Source organism: Arvicola amphibius, chromosome 4 (genome assembly GCF_903992535.2).
Source record: "Arvicola amphibius chromosome 4, mArvAmp1.2, whole genome shotgun sequence".
In the NCBI taxonomy this organism is placed as follows: Eukaryota; Metazoa; Chordata; class Mammalia; order Rodentia; family Cricetidae; genus Arvicola; species Arvicola amphibius.
This window is the reverse complement of record NC_052050.1, coordinates 34,953,630-34,970,865: the sequence shown is the minus strand read 5'-3', so window position 1 is coordinate 34,970,865 and position 17,236 is coordinate 34,953,630. Positions and strand designations below refer to the sequence as shown.

At 36.7% G+C, this 17,236-nt stretch overlaps 1 protein-coding gene across 1 annotated transcript in view; it reads right to left on the bottom strand.

Moving 5' to 3' along the window:
- Window positions 1-17,236, bottom strand: part of Med13 (mediator complex subunit 13) — a 93,468-nt gene that overhangs the window by 9,452 nt on the left and 66,780 nt on the right. Inside the window, exons 17-27 of the mRNA XM_038325940.1 lie at window positions 16,332-16,493; window positions 13,627-13,850; window positions 12,773-12,962; window positions 10,993-11,449; window positions 9,458-9,677; window positions 7,571-7,762; window positions 7,217-7,440; window positions 4,077-4,219; window positions 3,379-3,537; window positions 3,080-3,265; window positions 443-591 (exon numbers count right to left, since the gene is read on the bottom strand). Coding sequence (XP_038181868.1) covers window positions 443-591; window positions 3,080-3,265; window positions 3,379-3,537; window positions 4,077-4,219; window positions 7,217-7,440; window positions 7,571-7,762; window positions 9,458-9,677; window positions 10,993-11,449; window positions 12,773-12,962; window positions 13,627-13,850; window positions 16,332-16,493 — 2,306 coding nt within the window. The remainder of the gene's footprint in view (window positions 1-442; window positions 592-3,079; window positions 3,266-3,378; window positions 3,538-4,076; window positions 4,220-7,216; window positions 7,441-7,570; window positions 7,763-9,457; window positions 9,678-10,992; window positions 11,450-12,772; window positions 12,963-13,626; window positions 13,851-16,331; window positions 16,494-17,236) is intronic.

Below are 17,236 nucleotides of genomic sequence, written 5' to 3'. Positions count from 1 at the left end.
AAATTAATTCATAATAAAACTATTCATTATATCAGTACTTTTTAAGCACCAGAAATCGCACCCCCCCTTTTAATATTTCTTTGAAAATTTCCTATTATATATTTTGATCATAGGATTACATTACTTTTATTGTTAGGGGGGAAAAAAGAGAAACAAACATATTGGTATAATGCCTACACAGTGGAGGCTCAAACCACAAAAACAAAACAAAAGAGGCCATGGGCAGCATATGCCTTTGAGAAAGAAGTGGAGAAATCATAGCCCCCCACAAAAAATATTAATAGCTAAACAAAAGTGCATGAGCTCAGTTGATCTCATCTCTTTGCTAATTTTAAAGGGAAAAATGGTGTTCTAGTTCATATAATAACGGATGTATGGATGGGCAGATGGATGGATGGATTTATGGCATTTACATACACTGAAACTTTTTTAGAATAATTACCTTGCCAGCATCACCTCCATGGGGGTAATGAGAACCTGGAGAATGTACAGGAGATGCAGTTGGAGATGCAGGAAGGATATTAATGATATCAGGATCAAGATCATCTCCTGTGTCTAATAAATCAAAGATACCCATTCCATCTGCTCCATCTGTACAGAGAAAAGAAATTAATATTTTATTTTCTGTATACCATGATCATTCATAGTAAAATATAATAAATTTTAACCAAAATGGGACTAGCAAGGCATGACAGCACATGCCTATAATCCCACCACTTAGAAGGCTGAGTGATAAGGATTGCGATGGTTTGGACAGCCAGCCTAGGCTATACAAGCAGGGAGAACCAGTTTCAAAACAACAACTGGGGCATGCTAACGCACACTTTTAGTCTCAACACACAGAGGCAGTGGCAAGAGGATTTCTGTGAGCTCCAGCCTAGCCAGCGCTACATAGTAAGACCCTGTCTCAAAAAAACCCAAACCAAAACAAACAAACAACCCCCCCCCCAAAAAACCCCATCTTAAAGTAAAATGGGTTAATATAACCAACATTTACTAAGCATCAATTAGTTGTGTGCCACGTATTGTGCTAAGTCTTATAAAGGATTTTGCAGTATTGATCAATCTAAATAGACCTATGAAGAGATTAATCTAATGGTCCCTGTGATCATAGGGTCATACAAATAACAGGCAAGCACTGTACCACTGTGTGTGGTACAGAGTAGAGGGGGAGACAGGGAAGGTACTACTGCTGACACTACCACTCTCCGTTCAAAATGGAGAGAAAGGGTAGAAGCTAAAGAGCATAGGCTTTGTAATCTTCATACAAGCTATCTGCTAGAAGCTGGCAAAGGCAAGGAAACAGATTTACCTAAGACTCTAGAAGGAATCAACCTTAAGACACCTTGATATTAACCCATGGAGAATGACTGAGCTTTTTAACAAACTCATGTTCTTTTAAGACACTAATATAATAATGTTACAAAACAACAGGTAATAAAACCAACATAACATCAAGAAATATAAATGTGTTTTAAATGGTACTATTCATTACCAAGCAAAATATTCACGTTATTACATAATAAAATAATAAAGTGATAAAATATGCCAGGCAGAGGTGGCACATGCCTTTAATCCCACCACTCAGGAGGCAGAGGCAGGTGAATCTCTGTGAGTTTGGGGCTAGCTATGCTGGCCTTCTGGGCACCCAGGACTACAAGGAGAAAACCTATCTCAAGGAAAGAAAAACAGATAGAGCAAATAAACTGTCTGTGTATTGCTGGGCAGTGGTAATGCACACCTTTAATCCCAGCATTTGGAAAGCAGAGGCTGGTGGATCTCAGTGAATTTGAGGCCAGCCTAGTCTTCTGAGTGAGTAAAAGACAGCCAGGGATACACAAGAAACCCTGTCTCAAAAAAGAAAAATAAAAGCAAAACAAAACAAAACAGTATGTGTATTTTTGAAGATCTACCATTTTCGAAAGTAATTCAGAGTAACAATAAACACTATATTTGTCTCTTCTATTAAATACAGCCTAAAAGGTTCACCAAGTTCCATCTCTATTCTAGCAGTTTATACAAAGCATTGTTCCCGCAAACTGACATATAAAGGACTATGAATAAGGCTCAGTGTAGAAACAGCTTGCCTAACATGCAGAAAGCCCTAAATCAATCTCCAGTATTGTTTTGAGGGAGGGAGGGAGGGAGGGAGGGAAAGGAGGAGGGAAAACATTGTGGATATGTGTGTATGGAGAGAAGAGAGATTGTTATATATATATATATATAATATATACAAGTAGCTCGAAATAACAGCATAAATATACAAAAATTTTAAGATCAATGATAGCCCCTCAAAATAAAATTTACAGAATTCATATCAATGACCAATTCTGATACAATAATATAAAATGGTGAGGTCATTTCCTGGAGCCACTTACAAATTACCATGGACTTATTAGAATAAAACAAAAAGAAATTTTCATTTATGTTTGGGAGTCAAAATTCTTAGTGATCTCTTTCCTTGTCTTTTCAGGGGACTTGAACCTATGCACTGGCTCGCAGCTTTCTCTCTGAATTTGCATCCTTTTCTTCCATCAAATAGCTTTTTCCTCTTGTGTATATATAAAGCTTTCTCTTTGCTACGTTGTTATATGTTTTATTGCTTTTTAAGTCCCATCTGCATAGCTTACAATAAAACTTTCCATCTCAATGGTCTTAACAAATCTTTAAGACTTTTTTCTTACTAAGGTAAATGTCAGGGCATGCTATTCATCCTACTTAAATTGTCAATATTTAAAAAAAAAAAAAAAAACAACAACAACTCGGAGTCCAGGCATAAAGATGTGTGCCTGTTGTCCTAGCTGCTTGGGAGACTGAAACAGGAGGGTGGCTTGAGCGTGGGAGTGCTACACCAACCCGAGCAACACAGCAACCTTGTCTCACAAATATAAAAAAAAAACAACAATAAAACAGCCAGAGTCGTACATGCCTATAAGTCCAGCACTTTCAGACTGAATCAGGAGGATTGCTGAGAGCTCAAGACCAAACCTGGGCTAAATAGCAAGCAGCAGGCCAGACAGGGATACATAAGATATTTCAAAACAAATAAAATAGAATTTCTAAGGCTCCATTAACTTACCATTGTTGGGATTGAAAGCTAAATCCAAATTTTCAGTGGTGTAAGTAGCTGAAGCTACTTGCACAGAAGCAGAAGTGGGAAACACAAGTATATGAGTACATGATGTATCTTGTGGGGTATTTAGCTGAGGTGTCTGCATATTTAGAGTGGTGCTTCTTCCAAAAACAGAACCAGTTGACACAGAATCTGAAGAGAGATGCATTTTTCCTTTTTTCGTAAGTGAAGAATTTTATGTAATACTTAAAAACTTAAAGAGTACAATGAATAATGAAATCTGGTATATACTGAAGTGAACTAACCTGGCATGATAACAAAAGAACCTTGGGGTTCCATTGCAACCAAACAAGCACTAAGGATGCTCGGAGAGTCTGCAGCAGATATGCCACACATCCTACACATGTCTTTGAGCCTTTTGCTAAGAGACTGCAAGTTTCGACGACTCAGCAAACAACTCCAATCTGCGGGTATCAATAGGGGCAAAAGGAAACAGTGCTAGAAGCAAGTGCTGTTATACTATTTACCCAAGAGTACAATGAAAGAAATGCATAGCAACATATAAATTAGCGTATTTCTAATAAAGAAATTATCAAAGCTAAAACTCTTATAGTGTTTCCTGACATTCCTTATCCCTTTACCTCCAGTAAGTATCACACACAAGTCATTATGTATTTATATGACTTTATGCTTCTTAAAAGCAATGTTTTACTAATAACTTTTAGCATTTTCAAAGAAGATGCTTTTATTTTATGTCTGAGTTTTGCCTGTACACTACATGTGTGCAGTGCCCGCAGTGCTAGAAAAGGACGTCAGACCCCTCAAGTGCAGATATTGTGAGCCACCAGGTCGAGTGCTGAGAATCTAACTTAGGTCTACTGGAAGAGCTCTTAACTGTTGAGAACTTTAGCATTTTATTCAATATATTACATAATACGTTCTGTACCAAATATACATCACCATAAAACAAAGATTAAAAAAACTAGATAAAAACACAATTTACCTTTCAATTCTCCATGTCCAATCCTACCAAGGCGACCAATTACCACTCTCCATGGTAAGGAACTCATCTGAACAAGTCCTAAGCACCACTCCCAAAGTTTTTGTAGACCAAACCTTCTGGCAGAACCCTTTTTCCGACGAGCCCTATTGAATGAAATGTTTGTAAATATTTCTAAAATTCACATAATGAAATTTTACAAGAGGGTTCAAGTATGTGAAAAACTGGTTCATCAATTTCATTTTATCCTGTTTTATTGACTGGTACCAGGTATCATATTGTATATGATATGCCTATACTTCCATTACAGAGTTATATCCCCACTTCCTGGTCCTTTACTTAATTTTAATGCTTCAAACCTTTATAAAAACCAAGTCCTGATACACACATATTTGCCATTCAAGTTCCTAAGTTTTTGATAGGGGATCTCTTTAGGTTGCCCAAGATGGTTTCCTAAATTCAAATAATCCATCCTCCTAGCTTAGCTCCCTGAGTTGGAGGAAACACAGGTATATGGTATCATATGCACCTTCAAATTTATGGATTATTTTGTTATTCTTACTGTTTTACAATACACATTAGGGGCCTGAAGAGATAGCTAATTTGATATAACATGCTTTCCTGACAAGCATCAGGAATTGAATTCAATTCCCTAAACCTAAGGAAATAAATGTGCAGTGCTAATCTCAGAGCTGAGAAAGCAGAAAGGTGAATCCTATGAGCACACTAGCCAGTCAGTCTAGTCTACTTGGCAAAGTTCGGGCTAGAGACTGTCTAGCCAGTCTCAAAGAAAGGGAAGGTTGGATGGAGAGCACCTGAGGAATGGCAGCTAAGGTTGTCCTCTGACCTCCACAAACACACATAAATAAATTCTCAAAATATATTTGAAGGGCTGGAGAGATGGCTCAGCAGTTAAGAGTATTAGCTGTTCTTCCAGAGGACTAGGGTTCAATTCCTAGCATCCACATGGCAGCTCACAACTGTCTATAACTCCAGTTCCAGGGAATCTGACACCTTCACACACATGAACAACGCCATGAACAAGAACTGGAAAAAATGATGAGTTGTTCAATTTTGGCCAACAATTTGTACTAAACCAATTTCCATACCTTAAAAAGTAAAGAATACTCAAGCCAGGAGGATCTCTGTGAGTTTGAGGCCAGCCTGGTCTACAAGAGCTAGTTCCTGGACAGGCACCAAAAGCTACAGAGAAACCCTATCTCGAAAATCCAAGGAAAAAAAAAAAAAAGTAAAGAATACCCAACACAAAATACATTTCTCTGCCCAAATAACATTTTGTATATTTTCTGATACATGTCCTTTACTAGGTAGGCAAGCATGTAACACAAGCACTTTGCAAATGAGCAATAGCAGCTAACATTTATTTAGCACTTACTATGTTACAAATATATGGCAGAGCTACTGTGCAAGCAATACTCACTTCATCCGAACAATCTGATGAGGCAGATAAACTACTCGACAGATATTATAAATAAATAAGCCATAGCTCAGCTGCCTAATTTTCACAATACCATAGACCAACAAGAAACCAGGAAGGAGTTACACTTCAAGACAGGTCTCATTATAGCTTATTAGAATTTTAATTTGTGTAGGAGGAAGCATATTCCACAACCCAGGCATAAAGATCAAAGGACAACTTTTGGGAGTTGGCTCTCTCTATCATTTGAGTCCCAGGGGTCAAATTCATAGTGTCAGGTTTGGAGGCAAGCATCTTTACCCACTGAGCCATCTTGCCTACCCCTACAAATCTTAATCATTGTTCCATTTCTACTTTTTTCAAAGATTTATTTTATTTTATGCATATGATTGTTTTGCTTACACATATGCATGTGCACCACATGTAGGCCTGGTCCTCAGAGACCAGAATGGAAGATTAGATTCCTCAGAACTAGAATTATAGATGATTGTGAACCACCATGTTGGTGCCAGGAATGGAACCCAGTCCTATACAAAAGCAGCTAGTACTTTTTTTGTCTGAGCTTATTTCTACCTTTTGATCAAAGAAGTAAAATGGCAACCAAAGCCTGAGTGTGTTGGTATCTATTCTCTTCCTTCAGACAAAACATTCTTTCTAAATTAGCATGACTAATGCAAATATATCACCAAAAACAAACGGTGTACAGCTTATGCTACAAGCAGTATTTGTTTATTGGGGTTTTGAGACGTATTTTCTCTGTGTAAACCTGGCTGTCCTGGAATTACCTCTGTAGACCATGATGGACTTAGACTCAAGAGATCCGCCTGCCTCTGCCTTCGAAGTGCTGGAATTAAAGGTGTGTGCCACCACCACCCAGATCCACTTTTATGAGTAGGAGGGCTTTCAATAATATTTTAAAGTATTTTAAGGGAGCTGGAGAGATGGCTCAGAGGTTAAGAGAACTGGCGGCTCTTCCAGAGGTCCTGGGTTCAATTCCCAGAACCTACATGGCAGCTAGCAAATGTCTGAAACTCCCGTTCCAGGGCTTCTAACACCTTTGCACAGACACACATGCAGTTTAAAAACCAGTGCACATAAAATAAAAATTTTAAAAATAGCTTTAAATTATATGCATTAGGGGGTATGTGCACATGAGCACAGGGGCCTGCGGAAGCCAGAGTTAACAGGTATTATGAGCCACCCATATGTGGATGCTTAGAACTAACTCTAGCCCTCTGGGGAAAGTAGCAAACACTCTTAACTGTTATACCATCTCTCAGTCCCTATAAATTTCAAATTCTTCATCCAAAATCACTGTCATAAGCTTTATAACATAAAAGTTAGGGATTTAGGACATAAAAATTAGATAAAAAAAATCAGTGTAACAAATTAATTAAGGGGAGAGAGCATTTGTTTATGAGATATAATCTTACTAAGTAGCCCTGCCTGGCCTCAAACTCAGAGATTCACCTGACTATCTCCCAATCCTGGGATTAAAGATATGTGACAACAGGCCAGAATCGTTTTTAATTATCTTAATTATACAATAAAAGTACTAACTATAAAAATATACCCAGAATCTCAACAATTACTATCAAAATTTATATAAACTTCAAATGGTTATCTACTGAGTATGAGACACTGTGTGTTGTACATATACTAACAATTCAAATTGGGATAATCATATTTTAGGAACTATAAGTACCTATTTGGAACATCGATGTTAATAATACATGTTTCTAGAAGTTCTCCATATAGATCTGTGCAAGATGCAAGAATCCACCTTTGATCATGTGATAAACAGTAGCCCACAAAAAGAACATTGTATTTCTGTCCAGCTTCTCCAAATGTCTCTCCTAGCTCTGTCTGTTTGTCCTTCACAGGAGCCAGAATAAAAGGTGGTGTATAAAGTCGAATACATTCTGGTCTCTGTTTAAAAAAAAAAAAAAGCCATCTTACAACTAGAAATGAGAATAAAAGCATTATTATTTAGTTTTATATAAGATCTTAAAATCTAAATCATCTTAATAACTTCATTCATGGAAAACATAATACTTACATCAGGACTTTTAAGAGCAGTTTCCATAGCTAAGCCTGGACCAAACCCAGTCAGTGTTTTTACATTGGTTGATGTTGGAAGTGGTCTCCGGCACTGAGTAAAGGCCGAAAAAGCCAGAGATTTTAAATGCTGGGTGTAGATTTGTCTGTCTTCATGTTTCACAGGTTGTAATAGGTACTGACAAGGAACAATCTACAGATAAAGTGAGTATTACAAACATTAACAGAGTAACTTGCAACATAGTAAAAGAAATCCCTTCAGACAAAACTTCAGCAGCATATAAGTGACTATAAAAAACTTCGGTTTCTATCATACAGAGTTTCTAACTTTTATGGTACGTGCATGTGTTCTGCCTGCATATATGTGTATATATACCTTATACCTTATTATGAGCAGAAACCAGACAAGAGCATTGGATCCACAAGACTGGAGTTATGGATGTCTGTTAGCTGATATATGGGTGTTTGAAATAAAATACTGGGATTGGAGAGATGGCTCAGGGGCTAAGAACACTGGCTGCTCTTGACAAGGACCTGGATCCAATTTCCAGTACCACATGATGGCTCACAAACATACGTAACTTCAGTTCCAGAGGATCCAAAGCCCTCTTCTGGCCTCTGTGGCACCAGGCATATGATAGTATAAGACATACACAGAAGCAAACTGTCAAATAATAAAAAATAAAAATAAATAAATCTTTAAAAAAACATTTAAAAAAAACTGAAAACTGGTCTTCTGAAGAGTGGTCAGTACCCTAACACTGAGCCACCTCTTGCACCACTATTATTTAGAATTAAATAGACAGGCAATTTACATAGACCCTGAACCACCTAGAAATCTTTTATATTTTCTATGCACAGAAATTAGATTTATTAAGACCCTCATGAGACCTATTGATCAAAATTTCTTTTTTTTCTAGTTTTACTTGCAACTTATCTCAATTAAAACTAACTTACATAGAATGTAGGCACTATTTCCCTTTTTAGGCCCTACTTTGTAACTCTGACCTACAAAAGTAACACAGAAAAAACAGTATTCTCAATACAATCTTTCTATGGGGGTGCTAACAAACAAACAATGTATTATTATGTAGCCCAAGCTAGGCTGGAACTATGTACAGATGCTGTCTTCAAATTTATGATCCTCCTACCTCAGCTTCCTGGGATTAAAAGCACACACCACCATACACAGTCAACATAATTTTTTATTTCTCATGATAACAGAATGACAATCAAGTTTATTAAAGATTTATGCAGCTGTCTGTCTGTTTATACCATTTGTATGACAGCATCAACAGAGCAGGTCTCCTGCTGCTGGAGTGAGTGAAGTCTGTCTGTCTGTCTATGTGTGTACACCATGTGGATGCAGCACCTAGAGCAGGTCTCCTGCTGCTGGAGTGAGTGAAGTCTGTCTGTCTGTCTATGTGTGTACACCATGTGGATGCAGCACCTAGAGCAGGTCTCCTGCTGCTGGAGTCACAGTTCTGAGCACTGGATGTGAGATGAGGCAACTGAACGTGGGTTCTCTGTTAGGATAACGAGCACTCTTAACTGCTAAGCCATCTCATCAGCCTCCATGACTATAAAATTTATCTTTTATAAACTCTCTTAAAATTTTTATTATAATATTTAAGTAAAATCAGTACAATCTGGCTTTTATTTGTTTGTTGGTTTGTCAAGAAAGGGTTTCTCTACGTAGCACTGGCTGTCCTGGAACACACTGTAAACCAGGATGGCCTCAAACTCACAGAGACCCACCCACATCTGCCTCCAAAATATGAGGATTAAAGGTTTGCACCACCATGCCCACATTACAACCTGTATTTTAACAATATTATTTTGCATACAGAAAAGTACCTCTGAAAGTTCTAAAGCCTCACAGTCTTACCTGTACAGAAACAGTACTCTTGATATGAGGAGGAAGAGTCTGGGCCATTTCCAGGAAGCATCTAAGTAGCCCCAACGTCCATACATTAGACGAGTTAGTGCTCTCATCTTTATTTTCATATGTAAAAGGATCAATTATATAAACAACAATTGCAGGTGGGTAGGTAATTGCATGTGAATCACCATCTGTGGGAATTCCCACTTTATCACGATCCATTGTGCTGAAAATTGAAGTAGAAACAAAACAGAAGGCTGTATTTCATTTGCCGGGGACAGCACCAAAGCAACTCCTTAGATCCTCTCATTTACTGGCAAGTTATCAGAAAACTTCTCTGGAAATCAGAATACTCCTTCCCATCCAAAGAGAACAGCTCTGTATATACCCTTTCACACTTCACACCTTTACGAAATCCCTTGAAATAAGAGGCTTTGTGCTTTTAAAAGAAACAAAGAAAAAGACTTCTTAAACAGTTTAACAGCAGAGATTAAACTGAGATGACCAAAGTCATTCTGACAGTCATCTCAGAAACAGGTCCTGCCAGAAACAGAGTTAACCCAGAAGGAAGCCAGGGTTATCTGTTCAATGTTCTGGTTTCCAGAATGGACACATTAATTTCCTAAATTTAGTGGTGAATAAGCACCTTTCATTGATAGGTAATTTTTATTTTCTTTAACTTTCCGATCTATGTAGATATTCAAGATGGGCAAATCAATTCAGATAAGTTTATTTTTGCCCATATTTAAAGAGTGTGACTTTTGGAAAAACTGCATTCTAGGTAGCTGAAAAATAACTAGGCTCAGGATAGCTGAACCCAGAAAACATGAGAATTTTCACAGCATTTTCATTATAAAAACAGTGAGATCTATTGCTGTTAAAGTACTTACCGTGCATTATACCATATTGCTTTCATACTATAGACAAGGATACATGCTCAAAGAGGTTAGACCTTCCCCTAATCACAAAGTGCGTAAATGACAGAGCTGAAATTCAAAATTCTTAAGAATCTAAATCCTCCATGCCAGGGCTGAGGTACAACACAGTGGTAGACTGCATGCCAAGCATATGTAAGGCCCAGGGTGGAGTTACACACACACGCACACGCAGACGCGCACACACACACGGGGAGGGTGGGGGGTATGATTGTTCAAACATTTATGCAGCATATATAAGCAATTACATTTGCTTATGTCACAGGCCAGACATAATCATAGGGATAAGTGGAATTGAATGTTTTTAAAGATCATAATACTAACCCTGCGATTCTATAATAATTTTTAAACAATCATGATAATTTTGTACCTATAATCCTTAACATGACTAAACTAAATTCCAAGATAAGATCAAGAAGCACTTTATACATATTTACGACTATCTAACTTAGATAAAAAGAGGGGACTATAGATTCTGAATTTCCACAAACTTAAATTTTTTTTTTATTCATTCATTCATTGTACACAGGCTTCAAAGCGGGCTAAACACATGCTACTTACTGCTCAGCTATCTCTCAACCCCATTATCAATATTTTTAAAGGTACCTTTCTGACACATCAAGATGTGGCTGAGTGGGAAGCGAAGCCGACTCCCCTGACATTCCTGCTGCCTGCAGAGATGATGACTGTTGTCCTCCTAGCTGGCCACTCTGAACTGTACTTGCTTGTGCAGACATGGATCCTGAACCACTAGTGTTCATACTGCCAAAGGGTGGAAACGAAGGCAGTTTATTTGATGACACTCCACTACTCATATTGGAAGATGATGAAGATGAAGTTGTGGTCAAAGTTGAATTAGCTGTGGCAACTGAAGTAGATATGGCAACACCTGAAGTCATTGTCACAGTGCTACTTGCCGCAGATGCTAAGGTGGCAGATGTAGTATTAGCGTTTCCAGTATTTGTCATCTGAGGTGTGGTAAGCAAAGACTGATTTGTAGGGGCAACTAAATTTGGCTGGGAGAGCAGAGAGCTGTCCAACGGCTGAGAAGCAAGATATGGACCTAAAGAACAAAAACGGGTATTTAATTCTTGATTTCACTGACTTATTTTTATTCTACTAAAGAAATAACAATTTATCTGATACTTTGATGGCAATTGTCTTTCCTTAACTGTTTTACTAACAGTGCTGCATGTTCTAGCTTTCTAATTTCTCTGAGAAACTTAAATAAAAAAAAAAAAAAAAAAAAAAAAAAAAAAAAAAAAAAAAAAAAAAAAAAAAAAACAAAAAAAAACAAGTTTAAAATGGAACTATAAAACGGGCGGTGGTGGCGCACGCCTTTAATCCCAGCACTCGGGAGGCAGAGGCAGGCGGATCTCTGAGTTCGAGGCCAGCCTGGTCTACAAGAGCTAGCTCCAGGACAGGCTCTAGAAACTACAGGGAAACCCTGTCTCGAAAAACCAAAAAAAAAAAAAAAGTAAACCTGCATTTTTATTCAAATTTAAGATAATCAGTATAAAATTGTGAGAAATTCTATTTCCTGGGCAAAAGTAAATGTAAACAAAGGCTGACAAGATGGCTCAGTGATTAAGTTAATCACCAGGAACATTATGGTGGAGAGAGAGAAGCAATCTTGCAAGCAGTCCTCTGACTTCCATTGATTCAGGGACACATATATACCCCACCATACTCAAGTAGTTAATGCTAATAAAAAATCAGAATACATCAACAAATGTGACAACAGTACGTAGCAATTTTTCATCAAACCACTGCAAGTTTTGTTAAATGAACAAGTTGAAGAAACATCATCCAGATTGCTTGATAGCTAACTAAAATATAAAGTGGAGAAATAGTACCATGAGGCTCAATTTACAAAAATGTCTAATTAGGTTCAGGAATTTGGTATTGCATTTCTTTAGTGTAAAGGAACTTCACTGATATTTAATTTAAAAGTACTACATTAAAAAAAGGTTTTAAACAACACTCATTCTCTTAGCTACAATAAGACTTTTCCTGGAGTTGCATAGTTTACTTAGAAATTACGTGCGTCTGAACAAATCACAGATCTTGAAGTGCATAAAACATCAGACCCCACAGAAGTAGCAGAAAGTATTTTGGAATTCATGTCTACTTGATAGGACGCCCACATACGAAGCTAGCAGAATTTCTATGTGGACAGTCAGACAGTACATGTTTAACTTTGAAACCACAGTCTTTGCCACATCTACTCAGTTCTGATTTTACAGGACAAAAGCAGGCAGAGACAGCGCGTGTTTGAAAAAAATGGAGATGGCTACATGACACTAGGATACTATATACAAAAATAGGTGATGAACCAAGTCACAATGTTCACACTGCTCTTGTAGAATGAACACAAATGTAATACCTAAATCGTATCTGCAGACTTGCGCATAAAGCTTGAGTTTAGAAAATGCTTCATTGTTACCATCAGCCACCTGAGAAAACCATTCTGTTACAGACTTTTCTGAAAGCTTCTTTGATGCAGTAGCTCCCACTTTCATGATCCCATCCGTCAACAGCCGAGAAATAGGTCTGTGTTGGCCCAATCGACAGGACTATAAATGCATGCACAAAAGACAGAATTAGGGAATTTACTATACTATAGGGTACAGGTAATAATTTAAAGCACTTAAGCTCTTTAAAACAAGTTTTCATTACTTATAAATAATCACTGAGTCAAAATATCATGGGTAAGTATGGAGACATTGAATTTCAAGTTGCTTTGTTTTGTTTTGTTTTTGTTTTGTTTTTGACACAGGGTCTCAGGTAGCCTAGGATGGCTTCAAACTTGCTATGTAGCTAAGGATGACCATGAATTTCTGATCTTCCTGTCTTCATTTCCCAAATGCTGAAATTACAAGCTATACTATCATTCCAAAAAATGCACTTCTTCCCCCAAGATATGGTCTCACTGTGTAGCCTAGATTAGCCTGGAGACTCTCTCCTTGTCTCAACTACCCAAGTACATGAGTTATAGGTATGCATCACCACACTCCAGATACCAAGGGTTATTTTAAATGAAACAAGTATGTCCTTGATAGTTCCTCCAATGCTATGTTTTCCACTGTGACCCATGGCACACATACCTAACAAAGTCTAGTAAAAATGTGGCAGAGTATAGTTCACGAGTAAGACAACTGGCAAAATCAGCATTCTTCATCAACCGGTATATTGCCCAGTACATTTTGAACACGAAATTATAAATTATAAAACATCTACCTCGTATATTGCAGTAAGATCTCTAAAAAAGCTTTTGGCTCCATTTAACAAAGCTTCATTCTCTGGACAGAGTACAACATAGGCTATATCTCTTTGAGATCCATAAGGTTCCAGCATAAGTTTCTCCCAGTAAGGGAGAGCAAATGGAGAAAGCACCAGAAAATCATAATCATAACCCAACAAAAACGTGGGAATTGGCAGTGGTTCCGGGGATTCATCAGTTCCTAAGTGATAAAGAAGGAAGTTAGGGAAAGGTCAATTCATGTCATCTTTCTTATTTCCAAAGCTAATTAATAAAGTATTAGGAATATATTGAAGACAGAAACATATAAAGCTAGTAATAAAATATTTTCAGAATAAAAATATCCTGAAGAGGTCATTTTAAAATATTTACTGCTATTTTGTTTAAGACAGTCTTTTTTTCTATAGCCCCGTCAGGTCAAATCTGTAGCAAGCTTCCTTCCCTCAGCCTGTTAAATGCTGGGAAATACAGGAACAAGTCATCACACCTGGCATTAATTAATTAAAAGTAAACAAATTTATAATTAATATGAATAGTTAATTTGGTTGCCATAAAAAGGGGACTTGTGAGAAAACCATAAGATATACTATATAACATTGCACAGAAATCAACAATACTGATTTTTCTTACTTAAACTTGGTTAAAACAGTAGATCCCAAGTTAAATGTTCTTATCACAGAATATTTTTACAAAGAAAATGGCAAATTACCTTATTTTAAAATGAATAAAGGACATGAACAAAGACAAAAAATTAAAATACCTCTTAGATATTGAAAAATGATGGATCTCTTAAAGAAAGTACTAAAATGAATACTAGGAAATAATTGCAGCACTACATTCTAGGTAGTGTGCAAAGCTCTTTACATTTCTATATTAACCAATTCTCACGAACACCGTACATTGACAGACAATTTTATTAAACTCATTTTAAACACAGAAACAGGAGTGAAGAAGGTAAGCAATTTGTCCAAGTCATTTCAGGAATCTGGACGCAGGAAACATAACTTCACCCTCTCAAATTATAGTGTTCAACCACCAGACACTCTACTGGCAAGTTTGAGATAGATATTTTATCTGACGGAGTCTAAATTGATATTTTTGAGTATAATTTAGAAAATATACATTTTAAACTACACATATGCTTTAAATCAAGCTATACATGAATTACTGAAAATAACTGGAATGATAATGGTACAAATAATCTATATGTAAACAATAGTATATTGATAAAATACATATACAAACTACATACGTATGTATGTATGTATGTATGTATGTATGTATGTATGTATGTATGTATGTAAGTATGCTATAGGCCATCATCTAAAAAGAAAAGGAAGTTAATTATGGCTATGTTAACAGAAATCTCCAAAATCAGGTACAGAAATAAATCTCTATACTGTGTTGTAGAATGTGATTTTAAGATGTGTTACATTTGTTTATTGCTGTGGAACATTTGTTTAATGATGCAAAGATGTCTTGCATTCTTTTAATGCTTCATTTATTTAACTCCTTGAAACTGCATTATTGTGCCTGCCTAAAACACCTGATTGGTATAATAAAGAGCTGAACAGCCAATAACAAGGCAGGAAAAAGAATTTAGGTGGGGCTGGCAGAGAAAATAAATAGAAGAGGGAAAAGAACAAGAGGAAAAAAGGAGAGGGGTACGTCAGAGGCCAGCCACCCAGGTACACAGCCACCCAGCCAGCCACAGAATAAGAGTAAAAGTAAGATGTACAGAAATAAGGAAAAAGCATAGAGGAAAAAGGTAGATGAGATAATTTAAATTAAGGAAAGCTGGCAAGAAACAAGCCAAGCTAAGGCCAGACATTAAAAGTAAGAACAAGACTCTGTGTATATCTATTTGGAAGCTGGGTGGCAGGCCTATAAAGAGTTTTAAAAAATATACTGTTTTTGGAAAGAAAGCAAAGTTTCTACTACAAAGTATCACTAACCTGAAGTTTTCAAGGAGTATCAATTTATATGACTTTTAAACCATCCAGCCATTAATAAAAAAGAAAAATACAAGAAGTCAACTACTGTAAACAATGCTGGTAATATGGTTTGGTATTTGCCTATTGTGTGTGGCTCTAGGTTTAAACCCAACACTACACATAACAACCAGCTATGATTCCAAACATACTTTCTAATGTTATTTCAGAAACAACCAATATTTAAACATTTAAATAGTCTCCTATATCACCCAGGCCATAAACAACTGTATACCTACGTGGAGTATTCAGTCACTACTGTTACCGTTAATGCAAGTTTCCATTTGTGTTAAAACTTTTTATGAGAGACACCTTGTGTCTTTAAAAAAAAAAAAATCAATAGTATCAGTCTCTACTATCTAGCCCCAACCTGTCCATTTCATTCACTTTAGAGCTCAAGTCATCTGGGGATTTACAGAAATCATCGTAGCAATATGACCCTTTCTTCACATAAACTCACACTGGATTTCAAGCATGTACAAACAGTGCAGCTACTCATACTGATTTGAGTGTAAAGAACCAAAGAAAACGAAATGTTACAAATGTAGAAAGGCAGTCTAGAATTAGAAATGGACCACGATGACCTTAGATGTTTAATACAAAAATACCTGAAAACTAAGTGCTTATTCTAGTTTGGAATATCTGAGAACAGATATAAAATCAATTATTATCTATTACAACATATAACTTACCATAAGAGCCTCGGCCAGCCATTTTGTGAAACTGTTGCCAAGTAAGAGGACCCTGAACCCCCCAAGGCCTCACTGTTCTTTTTTTCTGAATAGCATCTTGAAGAACTGGCTGGAGAGAGAGGAGCATTCGAAGTATATCCTGTGAACACTGCATACTCATGTCTACAATCACAAAAAAAAAGTAAGTAGTAATTGCTATTGGTGACTCAAAATTCAGAGCCAAACCCAAACACATAAAGCAGAGACTCTTTCAGAGAGCCAAAACCACTGAAAAGTAACTCCTCTTCATAAAAACATTTTTATCCAATCAATCAATTTGTATTTATTTTGGCTGTTCCTAGTACATAAGATTCTATATTGCACTGAAATGAGTTATAGATCATTTCTCTTTATCCTACTACTAAGGTATAATGATGAGGCAAACTAGTTACAATGATGACTTAATCTGAGAAATCACAGACTATAACAACAACACAGGGCTGGAATAGAACAGTGGAGGGCCGAGACTGCCCAGCAGCACTAGCACTGGTTTCAAGCTGCAGCGCAGCAAAAGCAAAGGCACGTAACAGAAAACCTGTTCACACTGCTAAAGACTGTTATCGACAAATATTTTGTAATCTTGGATATAACAGTATCAAATTGTTTAAATTGCATTTTTAAGCAAATTTCAAACTATGTATCAACCATGTGGCCCCTAAATGTTAAGAGGCTAGAGAAAAGTACTACTAAATGTTCCTGATACTAATCTGGATAATAATTTTGCCTGATCATACTATTACATTAAATCACTCAGCTTTAATTATCTTTGCCTATCTTATTATTGGTGGCTTTAATTTTTTGTAACTTATGAAGTAATTTAGTTCTAAATATATGCTTAATAACAATTTTGAGCCAAGCATGGTGGG